General features: G+C 45.6%; 1 protein-coding gene across 1 annotated transcript in view; it reads left to right on the top strand.

Moving 5' to 3' along the window:
* LOC129699453 (beta-3 adrenergic receptor) overlaps positions 1 to 19,186 on the top strand; it is a 39,199-nt gene extending 20,013 nt beyond the window's left edge. The window contains exon 3 of the mRNA XM_055639263.1: positions 13,556 to 19,186. Within this exon, the coding sequence (XP_055495238.1) occupies positions 13,556 to 14,851 (1,296 nt within the window). The 3' untranslated portion in view covers positions 14,852 to 19,186. The remainder of the gene's footprint in view (positions 1 to 13,555) is intronic.
* Positions 19,187 to 20,057: the final 871 nt, after the last annotated feature.

Raw genomic sequence — 20,057 nt, 5'->3', positions numbered from 1 at the left:
TCCCTTGCGAGGGGTGATGTAGAATCAGGAGATGTAAAGTCAGTGTGGATAGAACTGAGAAATTGTAAGGGTAAAAAGACCCTAATTGGAGTTATCTACAGGCCCCCAAACAGTTTTCTGGATATAGGGTGCAAGTTGAATTAAGAGTTAAAATTGGCATGTCTCAAAGGTAATGCTATGGTTGTTATGGGAGATTTCAAAATGCAGGTAGGCTGGGAAAATCAGGTTGGTACTGGACCCCAAGAAAGGAAGTTTGTGGACTATCTCCGTGATGAATTCTTAGAGCAACTTGTACTGGAGCCAACCAGGGAGAAGGCAATTCTGGATTTAGTGTTGTGTAATGAACCCGATTTGATAAGGGAACTCGAGGTAAAGGAGCAATTGGGAGGTAGTGACCATAATAAGATAAGTTTTAATCCACAATTTGAGAGGGAGAAGGGATAAAGGAAAATCAGAAGTGTCAGTATTATAGTTGAGCAAAGGGGACTATGGAGCCATGAGGGAGGAGTTGGCCAAAATTGACTGGAAAGCTACCCTAGCAGGGGTGACAGTGGAACAACAATGGCAGGTATTTCTGGGAATAATACAGAAGGTGCAGGATCAGTTCATTCCAAAGAGGAAGAAAGATTACAAGGGGAGTAAGGGGCGACTGTGGCTGACAAAAGAAGTCATGGACAGTATAAAAATAAAAGAGAAGAAGTATTACATAGCAAAGATGAATGGGAACCCAGAGGATTGGGTAACTTTTAAAGAGCTACAGAAGATAACTAAAATGACAAAACGGAGAGAAAGGATGAGGTACGAAGGTAAGCTAGCCAAGAATATAAAAGAGGATAGTAAAAGCTTCATTAGGTATGAGACGAGGAAAAAAATAGTTGAGACCAAAGTTGGACCCTTTAAGACTGAAAAAGGTGAATTTATTATGGGGAACAATGAAATGGGAGACGAGTTGAACAGGTACTTTGTTTGTGTCCTCCTTAGTGAAGACAGATCCAATCTCCCTGGTGGCCAGAGGATCTACGGTGACGGAGGAACTGAAGGAAATTCACATTAGGCAGGAAATGGTGTTAGGTAGACTGATGGGACTGAAGGCTGATAATTCCCCAGGGCATGATGGTCTGCATCTCAGGGTACTTAAGGAAGTGGCTCTAGAAATGGTGGATGCATTGGTGATCAATGTCCAATGTTCTATAGATTCAGGATCAGTTCCTGTGGATTGGAGGGTAGCTAATGTTATCCAACTTTTTATGAAAGGCGGGAGAGAGAAAAGAGGAAATTATAGACCAGTTAATCTGACATCGGTGGTGGGGAAGATGTTGGAGTCAATTATAAAAGATGAAATGGTAGCATATTTGGAAAGCATAAACAGGATCGGTCCGAGTCAGCATGGATTTACAGAGGGGAAATCATGCTTAATTAATCTTCTGGAATTTTTTGAGGATGTAACTAGGAAAATGGACAAGGGAGAGCCAGTGGATGTAGTGTACCTGGACTTTCAGAAAGCATTTGATAAGGTCCCACATAGGAGATTAGTGGGCAAAATTAGAGTACATGGTATTGGAGGTAGGGTACTGACAATGATAGAAAATTGGTTGGCAGACAGGAAACAAATAGTAGGAATTAACGGGTCCCTTTCAGAATGGCAGGCAGTGACTAGTGGGGTTCCGCAAAGCTCGGTGCTGGGACCGCAGCTATTTACAATATACATTCATGATCTAGATGAAGGGATTCAAAGTAACATCAACAAATTTGCAGATGACACAAAGCTGGGTGCAAGTGTGAACTGTGAGGAGGATGATATGAGGATGCAGGGTGTCTTGGATAGGTTGGGTGAGTGGGCGGATGCATGGCAGATGCAGTTTAAAGTGGATAAATGCAAGGTTATCCACTTTGGTGGCAAAAACAGGAAGGCAGATTATTATCTGAATGGTGTCAAGTTTGGAAAAGAGGAAGTACAAAGAGATCTGGGGGTCCTTCTTCATCAGTCACTGAAAGTAAGCATGCAGGTACAGCAGGCAGTGAAGAAAGCATGTTGGCCTTCATAACAAGAGTAGTATAGGAGCAAAGAGGTCCTTCTGCAGTTTTACAGGGCCATAATGAGACCACACCTGGAGAATTGTGTGCAGTTTTGATCTCCAAATTTGGGGAAGGACATTCTTGCTATTGAGGGAATGCAGCGTAGGTTCACCAGGTTAATTCCCGGGATGGCGGGACTGTCATATGTTGATAGAATGGAGTGACTGGGCTTGTATACTCTGGAATGTAGAAGGATGAGAGGGTATCTTATTAAAAAATATAAGATTATTAAGGGTTTGAACATGCTAGAGGCAGGAAACATGTTCCCGATGTTGAGGGGGTCCAGAACCAGGGGCCACAGTTAATAACTGTAAGCCATTTAGAACGGAGATGAGGAAAAACTTTTTCGCACAGAGGGTTGGAATTCCCTGCCTCAGAAGGTATTGGAGGCCAATTCTCTGGATGCTTTCCAGAGAGAGTTAAATAGAGTTCTTAAAGATAGCAGAGTCAGGGGATATGGGGAGAAAGCAGGAACGGGGTACTGATTATGGATGATCAGCCATGATCACATTGAATGGCAGTGCTGGCTCAAAGGGCTGAATGGCCTATTCATGCGCCTATTGTTTATTGTCTATTGATATAAGGATTGGGCAGGAAGGTGATGCTGAGGTAGAGAATAAACCATAATCTGTTGAATGTCAGAGCGGGCTCAAGGGGCTGAGTGGCCTACTCTTATTCCTATTTCTTATGTTCTAATGTTCTCTCTCCAAAAGGCTGGGCATTAATTAATAAACCTAAAACTGAATTGATAGATTTTGTTCAAACCAAATTGCAAGTCCGGTATATAACATTCAGATCAAGAGGGGCCATGTTCTAAAGTGGGTTTAATTTCTGATTGATTAGAATTTAATAGTTGAAAAATAATGTAAAACAAGAATAGAAATTTGATTAGACCACCCACTATAAATAGTTCTGCTCGCCATTTTATTAAAGGGATAAGGAGTCTCAGGAGAATTTGGAAGATTTACAACATTATTATTAGAACTGACAGGTTTTAATCAGCAGGAAAGCTTGATCAGATTTGAAGAAAAGGCCAAGGCATTATCTGATGAAAGCCTTCAAATTCAAAACCAGTTTGATTGAATATAAAGAAAATGTTTCCACATGAGAGTGAAAATTAGATCTTAAACATGACAGTTACAGATGAATCCAGTAAGGAAATTCCAAAAAATGTGTTTACCTGAAGGATAGTTACAATAGATACACCTGTGAAGGTTTGTGTTCCAAACATTATGGTGCCCTGAAATAGGGGGACAATGGATAAACACAGCTGTAATTTCTAAATGGTGAAACCAAAATGTATAAAAATACCCTTTAATAAAATCTCACTATGTGCACTTTAAACACATGTGATTTGTTTCTATTACAAATCTCAAATTGTGGTGTACAGAGGCAAATAAATAAATGATGGGTCTTTGTCCCATACATTATGGAGGGCACTGTAGCACAGAGCAGCTCTCCAATCTGAGCAGATTTCACTACTCCACCCCAAGATCGCCACTCTGCTCTGAGATTACCACTGGTGAGATTACACCAAGCGTTCCACCCTCCATTCTCCAAAGATTACATGGCGTCTTTCACCACTCTGAACATGCACCGTAGCATACAATGTGATTAAAGACTCTCAACTCATGCAAAATAGCCTACAATGTTTTGGCTTTTTATAGAACACTAGACAAAGGGTGACCCGTTGGTTCCTATCCACTCAACAAGCGGTTGCGGGGGGGGCCTGCTGCGTCACACACACACTAACCACACATTGTGGGGGATGGCGGGCGAGGGGGGTGAGAGGGGGGAATGGGGGAGAGGAGGGAGGGGGGGAAGGGAGGGAGGTGGAGAGGGAGGAGAGGGGCAGAGAGGGGAGGAGAGAGGGGGGGAGAGATGGGTGGTAGAGGGAGGAGGGTAAGGGGGGGAGGGGGGAGGGGGGGGGGGGGGGATAGAGAGGAGAGTAAAGGGTGGAGAGAGGGAGAGGGAGAGAGGAGGGGGAGAGGAGGGGGGTAGAGGAGGGGGGTAGAGAGGGGGGGGAGAGGGGGGGTAGAGTGGAGGGGGGAGTAGGGGAGAAAGGGGGGAGTGGAGGGGAGAAAGGAAGGGGGTGGAGGGGGAGAGGGAGGAGGGGGGAGAGAGAGAGAGCGAGAATGAAGACAGCAAATTTATTTTTTATAAACTGTCTTTGAAATTAAAAGTTAATGTTAAGAATTAGTGATGTTAAGTGAAAAATAATTAAATTAAATTCAATGAAAAACAATGGAATCAACAACCTGGCAGGCTGGGGGAGGGGGTGCAAGAAGGCAGGTGGGGAGGGAGCAGAAGGCAGGTAGGGGCAGGGCTGGGCGGGGCCAGGAGGCAGTTGGGCCAGGTGCAAAGGCATTGTGAGGTCAGCAGCTGGGCAACCTTAATATTTTTAAAACATATCAGCTTGGTTATAGGTTTTAGTAAATATCTCGGGAAATAATTGACCAAATCAATAGAGGATTGGATTTTTGAAATCATAAGGAAAATTTCTACAAGAAGGTGTAAACATTTCACTGTTATTGTAATGTCAGCAGCTGGGCAGCGGTCAGATTTTAAAAAAAGGTCAGATTGGTCAACAAATTTAATTTAAAAAAGTCAGGAAAATTATGTACCAAATGTACAGAGGAGTGGATTTCTAAATTCACGACGAAAATCTCTACTGAAATATGTAAAAATGTTCCCGTTTCGGCGTCTGGTTTTCGAGGAGATACGTTTCACATGCACACACCCACACACAGAGTTTTAATAGATACTAGACCAAGTGCAGACCCGTTGGGGGGGGGGCGGCATGCGGCGTCACACACATTAGCCACACCCCCCACACACACTAATTACCCCCCTGCACACACGCTAACTACCCCTCTTGTTAATATATTAATATTATTAATTTGCTCTTTTTACCCCATAATCGCCCTATCTACTGACGCATAGCCCCCAACTCGCAGGCGGGTCTAGCGAGGGGGGGGGGGGGGGTGTAGAGTGTGAGGGCAGAGAGAGGGGGGGGGGGAGGGAGGGAGAGAGAGAGGGAGGGGGGGGAGGGAGGGGAGGGGAGAGGGAGGGGGGAGGGAGGGGGGGGGGGGAGGAGGGGAGGGGGGGGGGGCAGGGGGGGGGGGGGGGGGGGGGAAAGGGGGAGGGATGGGGGGAGGGAGGGAGAGAGGGGGAGAGAGAGAGGGAGGGAGAGAGAGAGGGGAGAGAGAGAGGGAGGGAGGGAGGGGAGAGAGGGGGAGAGAGAGAGAGAGAGAGAGAGGGAGAGAGAGAGAGAGACAGAGGAGAGGGAGGGAGAGAGAGAGGGGGGGGAGGGGGGTCACAAGGTTTTTATCAAAGGACTTGCGATAGGCGTGACTGGCAGCATGTTGGGTTTGCAGAGGGAGAGAGGGGGGAGAGGGAAGGAGGATGGGGAGAGGATGGGGGAGAGAGAGGGAGATGGCGGACCTGAAATCAGTGAGCGGGCGGCTCGGACGGCAGCTCTTGCGTGACGATTCCCCGTGCCCTTGCGATCAACGGAGGAATTTCAATGGAGGAATTTCAGGTTTCCCAGAGGGAGTTATGGCCCGCGCGACAATAACTGCCGCCGCCATGTTGAAGCCGGCTTTGTCCTCCGGTGACCTCCCGGTCTGCAGAGAATTTTGATCAATTTTATTCAAAATCTGGGGAAATAATTGACCAAAGAGTGGATTTCTGAACTCATGTTAAATCCCTACCGAAATGCTAAAAATCTCCGCGTTTTTGCGTCTGGTTTTCGAGGAGATACGTTTCACATGCAAAATAACACACACACACACACACACACACACACACACACACAGAGTTTTAATAGAAATATGATATGATAGATGAATTTCCTGGAATTCTTCTTGTCACTTATTTCAGGAGATTAAATGGATGAGGATTAGAAAGCAGAATACTAATTGGAAATCAATGCCAGTAGCTGGGAGGTTTAAATTTAGGTAATTAGGTGAATCTGGAGTAAAAGGTTGGTATTGGTATTGGCAATCATAAAATTACTGGATTGTTGTTTATATATTAAAAAAACTGGTTCACTGGCATTCTTCTGCGAAGGAAATCTGCCAGCAACGTCCACATGCTGTGAGTGAATAAATAAAAAAACTCCAGATTTAGTAATTGAACTAATAAGCATTTGCATTTATGGTGACCAGACATTTAAGGATGGAATCCAAAAGGATTAAACAGACATTATGGCAGAGTATGTTATTTAAAAATTCATGCATCTCATGTAATACAGTGTTTTATTTTCATACTATTGAGTGAGAATAGTTTCTTGAAGTTCTCCTTAGGTTTCTGATTTTATAAATATGTGCTGCAAAGCAACAAATCCTGTGGAAATAGGTGACAGCACTCTCCAAATTTCCACAGAATTGAGCCTGTCTACATATTTATTTAACACAGGAGAACATCCAGCCCTTTCGGTCCATGCTGGTGCTACCTCCCAGCAGAGCAACCTAGTCAGTCCCTACCCCCCCCCTCCCCCCCCCCCCCCTTAATTCAATCAATCAATCAATCCGTTTTATTCGTTACATACACATATAAGTGCAGTGAAATGAATTTGCCAGCAGCGGTACAATTAAAAAAAAGAACACACAATACACAATAAGGTTTAACACAAACATCCACCACAGCATTCTTCATTGTGGTGGAAGGCACTAAGTACAGTCAGTCCGCCTCCATTGTTAACACGTGGTCAGGGCCATGTACAGGCCCTCTCATCGGGATGGTCGAACACACTCCGCGGCTAGGTGGACTGCAACTTTCCCTCTCTCACCAGAGTTTGCTGTAGTATTAAGTGGTGTTCGCTGGCAGTTTTGCATTGGTCACGACTTAAATTTCCTGCTGAGTTTCCGGCCTCTGATTAAATGATGGAGCCCTGCTCATTTTTCAGTGTTTTATTCAATAATGGAATACCCTGCTGGTCTTTGACGGACTGCATGTTAGGGTGGAGATTGCTTTTGGAGGATTGCCTCGTTTGGGGGGATGGGAAAATGCTTATTTCACTGAACAGTGGCGATTGCATTGGGTGGTGAGAAATTATCTTGTGGGTGTTCCTTTTGCCTCATTGAAAGTAGTGTGGATATTCCTACTGATATTCTTGTCTTCCTTCGTGGTTGTGGTTGTATTGGTGGTGGTATTATCCTCTGGGCAGTTCTGTCCTTACTCACTAAAATGTGTTGGGGAAACTATCCTGTCAGTGTGCCTGTGTCACAATGAATGTTGCAGCTGGTTCCTTTCCTATGTCTACTGAATGGTGTTAATCGTGGGTGATTGCCCTTTGGGTGTACATGTGACTCACTTAATGGTTTTGGTAGTGGGGGATTGTCCTGTAGATTTGCCTGTATTTCACTGGTGCTACCTCTTTGGTGACTATCCTTGATCACACTTTGCTGGCTTTACCTTGCACTAAACCAGGGGTCGGCAACCTTGTTCTGCATAGGGGCTAGGACCCATGTCTGTGAGCGGATAGCGGCCACATCTATCGCCATAGTGTAACACTTGGTGTTGTTTTTCGCATTAGTTTTCTTGTTTTTCAATTCGTTTTCTGCAGTTCCCAAGTCCCTCGAGTGCCCCATGGCTATCTGCAGTTTCCAGACCGGCTCGCATCCCCGGGACTGGCTGCAGTTCCCAGGTCGGCTCGCCTGCCCCGTGAATGGCTGTAGCGCCCAGGGAGGCTCGCCTGCCCCAGGACTGCAGTAAAAGCCCGGTGCAAGCCCCAGGACTGCAGTAAAAGCCAGGACTGCAGTGATCGGTGGGGGCGCTGCAATGGCAGCAGCCCTGTCAGCAGCGCGTTCGTTTTTTTTTTTCAACTTTTTTAATTTTTTTAGTATGTTTTAAAGTATGTTTTTAATGTTTCTTTGTGTGTTTTGTGTGGGGGGTGGTGTGGGGCGGTGAGGGGGAAACCGTTTCGGTTGCCTCCTCCATGGAGAGGCGACTTTTTCCAGGTCGCCTCCCCATGGCCTAACAGCAAGGATCGGCGCGGCCTTTCCCTGAGACGCGCCCGGGGCTTCAGCAGCGGGCGCAGCGTGGACTCTCGGTGTGGAGCGGGCGAGCCCTCGCTGGAGGGGAGCGCTCCGTTTTGCTGGCCCGGGGCAGCCGGCAGCCTGAAGCCGCGGTCTGCAGAGTTTCAGCTGGTGCGGCGTCCGCAGCCTGCGATCCCTCGGGGGGGACCCAGGGGAAGAAGAAGCCATCACTGCCGGCCCGCAGCCAACTTCTACCGCGGGCGCGCTGGCGACTTACCATCACCCCTGGAGGGGAGCTTCGACCGCCGGCCCTGCGGTCTGCGTTGCTTCTGGCTGCGGCGCGGCGGGAACTTTAAACTTTAAATTTTCGACCGCCGGCCTGCGGCCTACACCAACTTAAAGCCGCGGTCTCTGGTGGGGAAGAGCCGACTCTGGACTTACCTGGACTTGTACCTTGTCCTTTTACCATCTGGACGCCCGCAGCAATGGCTGCGGAGGGTTGAGGTCCCGACCACGGGGGAAAATGGAGGAGGACTGGCCAAATTGTGTGCCTTTCACCACAGTGATGAATGCTGTGGTGGATGTTTATGTTAAATTTTTATTGTGTTTTTGTGTGTGTTCTTTATAATTGTACTGCTGCTGACATATTCATTTCACTTGCACATGTGCAATGTGACAAATAAACCGTATTGTATTGTATTGTATTGGATAGCAGTAAAAGGATTAGTCCAGGTCAGCATGGATTTATGAAAGGAAAATCATGCTTGACTAATCTTCTGGAATTTTTTGAGGATGTGACAAGTAAAATGGATGAAGCGGAGCCAGTGGATATAGTGTATCTAGACTTTCAGAAAGCCTTTGATAACGTCCCGCATGGGAGACTGGTGACTAAAATAGTAAGATTAAACGAGAACTTACCAGTTTGAAGTTTGATCTGTATTTTATGAGGAGTTACGATGAGGGATTACATGAAGAACCCGCTCAGCACGCATGCGCGGCATACTTCAAAGCAGCGGTGTGGAATCACAGATAGACACAGTTATTGAAATAAACATAGTAAGACAAGGAGACATCAGTTTATCAGTTTGATCCATATTATTGAGGGTGGGAGCGGAGAGCACGTAATCCCTCATCGTAACTCCTCATAAAATACAGATCAAACTTCAAACTGGTAAGTTCTCGTTTAATCTTACTATTTTACTTCGGACTCACGTGAGTGACTACGTGAAGACTTCAAAGCTCTGTGATTTCAAACCGTGTAACAGTTCATACTTCACTCGCTGCCGAAGTCATTCGAGGGAGGAAGTATGTTATCGCAATCAACTATGAATCTGTTTGTAAAAACAATAATGGTGTTATTAACAACAACAAGATCAATTGCTCCCCCGGGCTTAAATTATATATTTTTTGCAGATTATTTTTCTGCAAACAATACAGGTTCTGTCAGTGGTTTGTTATAAAAGTTTGGAACGTATACTCCCTGGACCACCCTGCAGTAGCCAGGATGTGGTCCATAGGCTCGTCCATCCTCTTAGTTACTGACGTGGAAGCTGTCCTGATGGAATAAGATTTATACACGTTAGTATTTACTCCAGCAACTCCCAGTACCTGCTTGAGCCACTAGAGATAGTTTAGCTCGTCACCCGACCAAGAGGTTTATTGTGGCTGACCCATAAGGCTTTTTCCTCTCCCTCGGTATTCCTTATTGTGTCGATGTAGATCTCTAAGTGGGTCATGACACATAAAACGTGGTTCAGGTGGGAATGCCCGGAATTTCATGACTGGACCTGATGTTCCTGGTCTGTTCTGTTTGGCCAACCCTTGAATGGGAATGTGACACTATCTGGTGTTATAACCATGTTGTTCAATCGCAGTAGATGGGAGAACTGGCTCTTTGTGTTGAGGTAAGGCCACCAGCATGTCCATCTTCAGGGTAGGCCGTTCCAGGGTGAGTGACCTGGCTGGTGATCATCCCCCAAGGTATGTCAGGATTTCACTGACATCCCAATTTGGGTGCACCTATTTCTGGGGAATGGATTGAATATACCTCTCCTGTATCTGATCACCAGTGAGCGGTACCCAAGTTGAGTAGGCTGACAGAACATTTCCTTTATTGTGGTGAAGACCTGCCAGGAGCTCCAGTACAGTTTTTTGTTGTAGTTGGATGTGTAATTCCTGTTTTGGAAAACAGTGTCCCATTTCTTGATGCTCCTCAGGTATGTTCCCTAGGATATGTGACGGAATGCTGTCATCAGGTTGATAGTACTGCTGATCCAAGCACAGCAGTGGTCTTCCCAATTCTGCAATTCTTTTAATGACCATATCGAGGATACTGGGAACCATGCCTGTGGACTTGGTCCACTGTAATTTGCGTAGTACCCGACTGATGAAGCCGTAGTACCTATTGAAGAGGTAGAAGGAAAGGAGAACATAGAGATTAGATTCCCCCCACCCCTCAATACGCGGGAATGTCTCCATTGCCGCTGCCTTGAAATTGGTTTCATGTGACGTAAGTTAGTACGTGGTGATTTAATTGGATATAAGGAATCAATATCTGGTCCATATTGCTTAGTAATTTCAGCAAATATTTTTGGTTTAAATGTATGTTTACAGTATTTAGCTCACCTGATAGGTGAGTTACTGATGGTCAAACATGTTTGACGACATACAGTTACCAATTGTTAATAAATTGTCACCTAATATCGATGTTCTCCGCCCAAACGGTTTGGTATATGCCACCACTGTGATGTTGTTAACTTATAAACGAACATGCAAATTTGGTGGATTACTGAGCAAATGCTTCACTAGAATTAAGTAAGTTAATATATAACACGTTTAAGTCAATTCACATTGGCATTAAGTATTACAAGCTCAGTAACACATCAGGACACATAAGATGTTACTCAAAACAGGTGGAAGTGTACAACCATACTCCTTCCTGCCGATAAATTCCATGATAACACTCCAGATTCATCCATTTGTCCCCATATTACAGGTATAGAGATAGTTTTGAACACTAGTATCTCAGCTCATAGGAAAGGTACAATGTTCAGTAGCTGGTAATGCTGCTACTATCCCAATAACCTTGCCACGTAGTTGATTGGTGGTTAATGTTACCATAACTGATAGTCTTAAATGAATACCAGATGACAAAGTTGTGGATGGTCAACATAATATCTGGATATATGGCAGTGCCCGCTAAATAAGTTAGTAGCTAATGCAGCTAAAGCTGTATCCAAGGATAGTCTGTCGTTAATATATAGACATGCCATGACGGAATGTTTCTTAAGTGTCAGGGCTGGTTGATTCTGGATAGCTTTGACTTAAATGCCGCAATGCTCATCATGGTTACTCCATCCAGGTAATTGCGGTATATCCAAAACTTATATGAGAAGGTACTGAATAGTATGCATCTTCAAGGTCGATGTCTACCATAAAGTATCCTTGGATCCATGGTAGTAGTTACAAATCCCATGAATGGGTATACCTGAATACTCAAGTGGTTTATCAATGATGGTGCGACATTCACCGTCGTGGGAGGGTAGACCCCTTGGGGTGCTTGCTGAATTGGTGGCAAGATATTAATTCTATTCCCCTTGTATTTATTTTTTGGTATATAACTACCAAGAGTGATAGCTTCCTAACCAGGCGTGATTCACCCACCCCTTGTTAGTACAACCCTTCACCTTTATGTGATGGTAGGAACCATACTTATCTGTCTTCATTGTTGTTTTCTTACTCTCTTACCACCCACCACACAAGAGACCTCCAACTAACATTTGTTTTTAAACAGGACTAAAAATAAAAATTAAAAAGGGTGAAAGGGCGGACTGCAGGCAGAGCAGCCATACACTCCTGCAGTCTGCCATGTCTAAAATACAGTACACGTGACAACAAACTAAACTGAAACTTAATGGTGAGGGGTAGATGTGATTGTATCTCAGTGGTGGTGGTAGAGGATTGCCCTGTATATGTGCCTGTACCTCACTTTTGACCTGGTCCTACATGGTAGATTGGTCTTAAAGATGAAATCACATGGAGTGAATTATCCAGCTGGATACAAAATTGGCTTGGTGGATGGAGTCAGAGGGTGGTAATGGACGGTTATCTTACAAATTGGAAGCTTTAATTAATAGATAAGGGCTTGGTCCCTACTGTTTGTCATATATATTAACAACTTGACTGAGGATGTAGGTAGCATGATTAGTAAGTTTGCAGATGACAATGCAATTGGCAGTTTTGGCAGTGAATCATTGTCTAAGGTCATAACAGGTTTTGGATCAACTGGGAAAGTGGGCAAAGGAATGGCAGATGAAACTTAACTCTCTGACAAATGGCAAGTGATGTATTTCAGGAAGTTAAAATCAGGGCAGGAAGTTAAACCATGAACAGTGAATGACAGGACCTTAGATTTGTAGATGCGGGAGACTGAAGGGTATAAGTAGATAGTTCCATGAAAGTGGCAATAGCGGCAGTAGATAGGATGTTGAAGAAAGCGTATGACATGCTTGCCTACATTGTTCTGTGCATTGAGTACAGGAATTGGGACATCATATTACGGCTGTACAAGACATTGGTGCAACTGCAGATGGAACATTGTGTGCAGTTCTGCTTACAGAAGAATGTAATTAAGCGATAGAGGGCGCAGAAAAGATTCACTAGCCTAAAATCAGACGATACAGGTTTAATTGAGAGGCTAAAGCTTAAAGGGAACTCGGGAGCAGGTTTTTACAATGGGTGGTGCGTTTGTTGAATGATCTGCCAGCAGAAGTGGAAGAGATGGGTGAAATTACAACATTTTGAAGACATTGGAACATATTCATGGATAGGAAAGGTTTAATGGGACTTGCTTAGGAGGGCATCTGAGTCGGTCGGCATGGACAGGTTAGACTGAACGCTTGCTTCCATGTTCTAGGACTCTGGTGTTGTGTGGTGGGGGATGGTCCTGCAGGTGCCAGAATCACATTAGTGGTGGGGTGGAGATAGAGGGTTGTCCTTTGGATGTGCCTAAATTTCAACAGTGTCCTGTCGGTGTGACTGTCGCAGTGGCAGTTGTGGGGAGAGTAATTGTTCCATGCGTGTTACTGTACCTCTCTAGTACTGGGGGATTTTTCATGGAGTGTGCCTCTATTGCATTAGTGGTTGTGAGGTGGGGTTTGTCCTGTGGATATTGTGCCTATACTTCTGTCTTGTCCTGTGGGTGTCTGTGTTGGAGTGTTTCTGGTGGGAGATTGTTCTATGCATGTTGCTATAGGTCACCGGTGAAACTGTTGGGGAATTATCCTGTGTGTGTGTGTGCCTGTATCCCACTGATAGTATTGGGAGATTATCCTGTGTGCCTGTATTTCACTGGTGTTGGGGGACAATCCTGTAGGTGTGCCTGTATCGCTGCGATGGTGTTGGGGGATTATCCTCTATCTCGGGGGTGGTGAATCGTCCTTTTCGTGTCTCTATCTCGTTGACCGTCACTCTCCCTCTCTGTTTCTGTCCGGCTGCAGGACCTGTGTCTCTACGTGGGCTACACCTCGTCGGTCTACTGCACGGCCTCAGTGCTGACGCTGGCTGCCATCGCCCTGGACCGCTACCACGCCATCATTGACTGCCTGCAGTACAACTCGCAGAGCACCGTGCGCCGCACGGCCGCCACTGTGGTCTGGATCTGGCTGCAGTCGGCCCTCAGCAGCTGCCCTCCGCTGCTGGGCTGGGGGCGCTTCGGCTACTCACCGGCCATCCGCAGCTGCTCGGTGGCCTGGGCCGACAGCCTGAGCTACACGGGCTTCGTGGCCGTCGTGTCCTTCCTGCTGCCCGCCTCTGTCATGATCTTTTGCTATGTGCGCATCGTCAAGGTAGCACGGGGCCACGCCAAGCGGATCCACGATATCGAGAACCAGCTGCAGCGCCGCCCGCCCGGTCGCGCCGCAGCCCCCGACCGCCCCACATTCTCACAGCTCATCTCCAGCGTCAACTTGCCCATCATCGCCGATCACCGGTGCGAGGAGGCCCAGGGCCGCTGCCGCAGGCTGCAGGCCAAGGGGCCGGACATCTTCTGCAAGTACGGCAGCCCAGGCCGCGAACACCATGGCGCCTTCCGACTCTTCCTGGTCATCTTCGCCTTCTTCTGCTGCTGGGTGCCATACGAGGTGGTGGGGCTGGTGCAGGCCATCGAGATGGCGGTGGTGGGTGGCCAGCGGGCCTCAAGTGTGCCGCCTGGCCTGGTGACAGCGGCCCACTGGCTGGCCCTGCTCAACTCGGACATCAACCCGCTGCTGTACGCGCTGCTCAGCAAGAGGTTCCGCAAGGCCCTGCGCCATTGGCAGCGCCGGCTGGAAGCCAAGGTGGGGCTTGGGCGGGCCCGGCGGGAGGAAGCGGCCGCTGCCGCTGGGCTCTCCGCCCTCCTGCACGCCAAGCCGCCGGCCAGCCAGAGGAGGACCAGCTCCAACGTGACGGCCATCAGCCAGCTCAGCCCCCGCCAGCCAGGGCTCCAGGCCCGCTCCTGCTCCGTCTTCTCCATCAGCTCCCTGCCCCGCAGCGGGCAAGATGAGCCCTTGGACGACCTGCTGTCCGGCCCGGCCTCCGCCAGCTCCCTGGTCTTCGTGCCGTGCGGCAAGGTGTCGGAGCACCACAGGGACCCGCAGAACGATCCCGGTCCCAAACAATACTTGAAAGTCCCGCAGCTTTCCCAGGAGGCTGACACCATGCTGTTGCCGTCACAGACTTTCAGTGAGAAGCAATCGTCCACTTATGTATTTGGAAATATCATCGTTAAGGTTGAAAACGATGCAGTTGACCTGTAGATGCTTCGAACATTGCTGCGCCAGTTGTAAACTGTAAACAATGGGGTACTGTGGGTTGCATTAGTCCATGCAAGTGCCAAAACAGCGAGCCCTAGTTGACTCAACTGCAGGTTAAACACAAGCATGGGTACTGTGCACACATAGCCCAGACTCATTTCAGGTAGGGGAGACATTAAAGAAGCCTTGGAAGAAATAAAACAGTGTATAGGGTTGAATGGCAGGGAAAAGCCCAGTTGATCTTACATGCTGTCTCACACTCATGATGGCTTGAGCACAATCGTTTAATGCTAGAGCGAGCCATTTGTCAGTTTACATCATGTTGACACCTACAAGCAGTCCAGTCAGTGCTGTTCCTCCATTCCTATCCTGTAGTCCAGCAAATTATACTCTCTGAAGTATCTAACAAATGTGAATGCCCCGTTGAAGGCTCGGATTGCTTTTACCAGCCTTGCTAGTAGAGCACCACATCACAACAACCCTCTACACAAAGTTTTCCTCATATCCCCTTTGTACCTTTTGTCCAATTCTATGCCCCTCTCCTTGGGCCTTCAACCAGCTGCTAATGGGATAAGGCACCTCTCTATTTGGAAAAACTCAGCATAACAGTAATTTGACTCAATGCTTCTCTGAGCACCCCCCACCCACCCCAAAATATACACAAACAGACACTACATAACTCCCAATGACCGGCAAAAAGTGAAAAGGAAAAACATGAACCAATACGGGAGAATTATATCTGTTCTGTCCCAATCTGTATTGAAGTAAGAAATCAAAGACAAATGGTGTGAATCATCTATGCACCTTAACACTGTTCATTGCGCATCCCATGGATGATGTGACTACAGCCTTTTAAATGGCTTTAAAGAGAATCAGATCTATTCATTTTGTGTTTAATTTAACACGTTTGACACGATCATCCAATGTCAGCTCTGTTTCACTGACCACAAATGTTGCCTGACTCATAGAACATAGAACAACACAGCACAATTACAGGCCTTTCGGCCCAACATTTCTGTACCAAGCAAGATGTCAAGAAACTAATCTCCTCTGCTTCTCTGCCAGCATGTCCTTCATATCCCTTCATCCCTGCATATCTGATGTGTGCCTATCTAAAAGCCTTTTAAATACCACTACTTCCACCACCATCCATGGCAACCTGTTCCAGGCACTCATCACCTTCTGTGTAAAAGAAAAAGTCCTGTACAGCACATCTCCTTTAAACTTTTCCCCTCTTATCTTAAAGCTATGCCCTCTAGTCTTTGATATTTCCATCCTGGGAAAAAAGGATTCAACTGTCTACCCAATCTATGCCACTACTTTTATATACTTTTATCACGTCTCTCCTCAAACTCTGATGATCCAGAGAAATCCAAGTTTAACCCACCTCTCCTTTCAGCTAATACCCTCAAATTCAGGCAACATTCTGGTAAACCTTTTTTGCATTCTCTCCTAAGCCTTCAGTAATGGGTCGACCAGAACTGCACACAATTCTCCAAATAGGGCCTAACCAAAGTTTTGTACAGATGCAACATGACTTTCTGACTCTTATAATCAATGCCCCCACCGATGAAGACTAGCATAACCCAGAATCCGGTGTTGACACTTCCATGGAGGTATGAACTTTGACCCCAACCCCTCTGTACATCAATGCTATTAGCTGTCTTGTAATTCACAATATTCTTTCCCCTTACATTTGACCTCCCAAAGTGTAAACTTCACATTTGCTGTGTATTTTCAACATTTTCTATTTTAATATAAGACTCCGCGTGTCATTTTTTATTGTAGTGGGTTGGATTTCATGACATTGAAGAAGTGGGGACAAGTACAATTTACATCAAAAATTTGGCAGAGTATCAAAATATAATTTTTCCAGCTTCGGTGAAGATGCCAAGCAAGGTGGAATCGTGAGTAGAGAGGTTGGTGTGGCTTCAAGAGTATATATAAATATGCTCTATCTGAGTGTGAGATGGGAATGTAATATTATGTGGGGAAAATGTGAGGTCACACACACTTAGGTGCAGAAAACCAAAAAGCAGAGTACATTTTAAACATTCAGGGACTGGAAAATGTTGTGTTCAACATGTGCTTATAGGCATGTCACTAAAAGCCCCCATACAGTTGTGGCAAGCAATTAGGAAGACAAATGGTACATTGGCCTTTATTTTGAGTAGATTGAGTACTCTGGGCACTTCCACTATGTAAAGTTTATTCTTAAACCTCCTCCTTAACCATCATCCAGGAACCTAAACAGTCCTTCCACGTCAAGCAAAGATTTATAAGCGCCTCCTCCAACCTTGTCCACTGTATTCAGTGCTAAGGATATAGCCTCTGCATCAGTGAAACCAAACACCGATTAGGCAATGTGTGATATTCCTCTGCCTTTGCTAGCTTGATTATTGTAAAAGTGGTCAGAAGGTCATCCTGCGAACATCCACCTCTGCGGCGCCTCTTTTGACCCCAGCCTCACTGCTATCAGAAAATCAGACAGCCGGTACTGGTGAATTACAACTTTCCCCAGCTTAACCTAACAAAGACAGAAAACATCCTCTTCAGACTCTGTTCCAATAACAGAAGTTACAACAACTCAATCCTCTCCTTGTCACCCTATCTCAACTGTTTCATAACCTTTTCTACCAGCAATACATCAAGCTTCTCGGAAACGCAAATCTAAGTGTTACCGTGATGTTTAAATACTTCCTCCTATTCAATGCCGTCTGAACTTGTTGCTTCTCTGTGACTACACTTTTAGAAATTCCCCTAATTTCTCCATGTCTAATGTTCCATGCTCATCAAATTCATTTTATCTGCCATTTAACAGCAGCACCTTTAACTCCCTAGGTTACAGATCAGAACGCCAACTCTCCTCCATCCCTTTGTTCTCAGTTAAACCCATACCATTGTCCAATTTTATCGGTCCTCCTAACTTTATTCCTTGGCTCAGACTTGTTTCAATCTTTAGGGCACTTGGAATAATTTTCCATATTTTAAGCTCGGGCTGTTGACATTAAAGATTTTCCAAACAATAGTTTTATTTTAAATGGTTTCTTTGCCCTGCCTGAACATGATATTCGGTCAGGTCCTTCAGTTCTCTATGACTGAGACCAATTTGTGGAACACTGAATGCTTGCAATATACAGATTAAAAATGACTGTCTTTTTCCACAATTAGACTGGTCCATTTGCAGCTGGGTCAGACTCATAAAATGAAATAAAATGGGAGCGGACAAAACTTTACTCATCCCGACAGCCCTACTGCTCAAGGAACTCAATGTGCCTTTCCTATTTGGAGAGACCATATGCAGTTTAGTTGATTGTGGTTCAATTGATAATAAAATTATTTTTAAAAACCTCAGATGCTTCCATTATCTTGTCTAGTGTCGCAATGTCCAAATGTTTCTGTTATTATTTTTGGCCAAGAATGACGCCTTGCATTTGATGAACATGCAAAGCCAGTATAAGTCAACTCTGCATTTCCTTGAGCCTGCTCTAACATAGAGCAAAATCTGAGCGGAGCAATTCCACATTGATCCATTCCATATTCCAGGGTTCTCAAGAATCTTCAGTGTCAGTGATTTATTGTTTGCGATTAACTTGTGTGTCCAGTAACTTGTGAAAATTACCAAGTTCCCAGCAAATATTTCCGAAAACCCTCAGGTGGGACTAAGGAAAAAAAAGTTGTTCGGCACGGACTTGTAGGGCCGAGATGGCCTGTTTCCGTGCTGTAATTGTTATATGGTTATATGGTTATATCTGAGTTTTGTCCTTTTAGACAAAGACTCCAATTGTGTCATTGTCCTGGCTGTCCTTGTATGGTTTGTATCCTATGGTCTGAAAAGGAATCAGTTCCTTGGAGAAATTCCCAGATATGTTTTCAGTTTCGCACCCTGTTTTGTTTTTTTGTTATTGGAGACTCCTTCCACTTGACAACTTAATGATTACTTAATTAAGGACAAGTACACCCTTTAAGAACTGATTGAAGCACTACATTGAGTAATAAATAGTTCTCTCAGCAATGACATGTGAACACTAATTGCAGAATGTACAGTGCATTCAGAAATTATTCAGACCCCTTCATTTTTCCATGTTTTGTTACGTTACAGCCTTCTTCTAAAATGGATTAAAATCAATTTTGCCCCATAATTTAAAAAAAGCGAAAACAGGTGTTTAGACATTTTTGCAAAGTAATTAAAAAGAAATAACCGAAAATTCACATTGACATAAGTATTCAGACCCTTTACTCAGTACTTTGTTGAGGTACCTTTGGCAGTGATTAATGGGCCTGTCCCACTTGTGCGAAAACCGGGAACTGGAACGGTGACAGACAGACAGACAGACAGACAGACAGACAGACAGACAGAGCAAACGGGGGAGTGCCGTCTAAAAAATTCCCACGGTACAAAGCCAAGGTGATATAGACACACACTGCGATGAACATGCAGGTTGGCGCTGTAATTAAGACAGCTAAAGCACAGTGTATGGTAAGTCCTTTAAAAGAGGAGGGAGACGGAGTAGAGAAAACTTTTAAGAAGCCAGAGATACACGGTTGTGAAGTTCGGCGGACATTTAAAATTACGGGTCGGTTCCTTGGTTCTGAAAACTACTGCTTACCTTTTTTTTTGCTCCATGAGCCAATGAAATTCACTGGTCAGCACCGGCTCCAACTTACGAGAACCTGAGAGAACCTTCGACCTCCTGGCAACCCACTAGAACCGCCTTGCGACCCACTAGAACCGCCTTGTGACCCACCCACGAACCGCCTTGCGACCCACCTACGACTCGAGAATTCTCACTAACCTCCACGGCGACTTCACTTTAGTCACCGCTAAATATGTTGAAAAATTGTCGGCGACCATAATGAGGCTGCGACTAGTTCCCAAAATGTGGGAACTCCTAACGACCATGAACGCGTCTCGCCGGCAACCACCCGCGAACATGTGGCCACTGCAAAGTCTCCTGCAGTTGCCTAAAAAGTTGCCAAAGTGGGACAGGCCCATTAAGTTTTTTTCCAATTTTGAGCCAATGAAAACGAAGGTTCTCCCATCTCCACAGAGCAACTCTGGAGCTGTGTCAATCGGGTTCTTCGTCACCTCCCTGACCAAGGCCCTTCTCCCCCGATTGCTCAGTTTGGCCGGGCGACCAGCTCTACAAAGAATCCTGGTGGTTCCAAAGTTCTTCCATTTAAGAATGACGGAGGCCACCGTGTTCTC

The sequence above is a fragment of the Leucoraja erinacea genome, chromosome 8 (assembly GCF_028641065.1).
Source record: "Leucoraja erinacea ecotype New England chromosome 8, Leri_hhj_1, whole genome shotgun sequence".
In the NCBI taxonomy this organism is placed as follows: domain Eukaryota; kingdom Metazoa; phylum Chordata; class Chondrichthyes; order Rajiformes; family Rajidae; genus Leucoraja; species Leucoraja erinaceus.
This window is presented reverse-complemented; position numbering and strand designations above follow the sequence as displayed.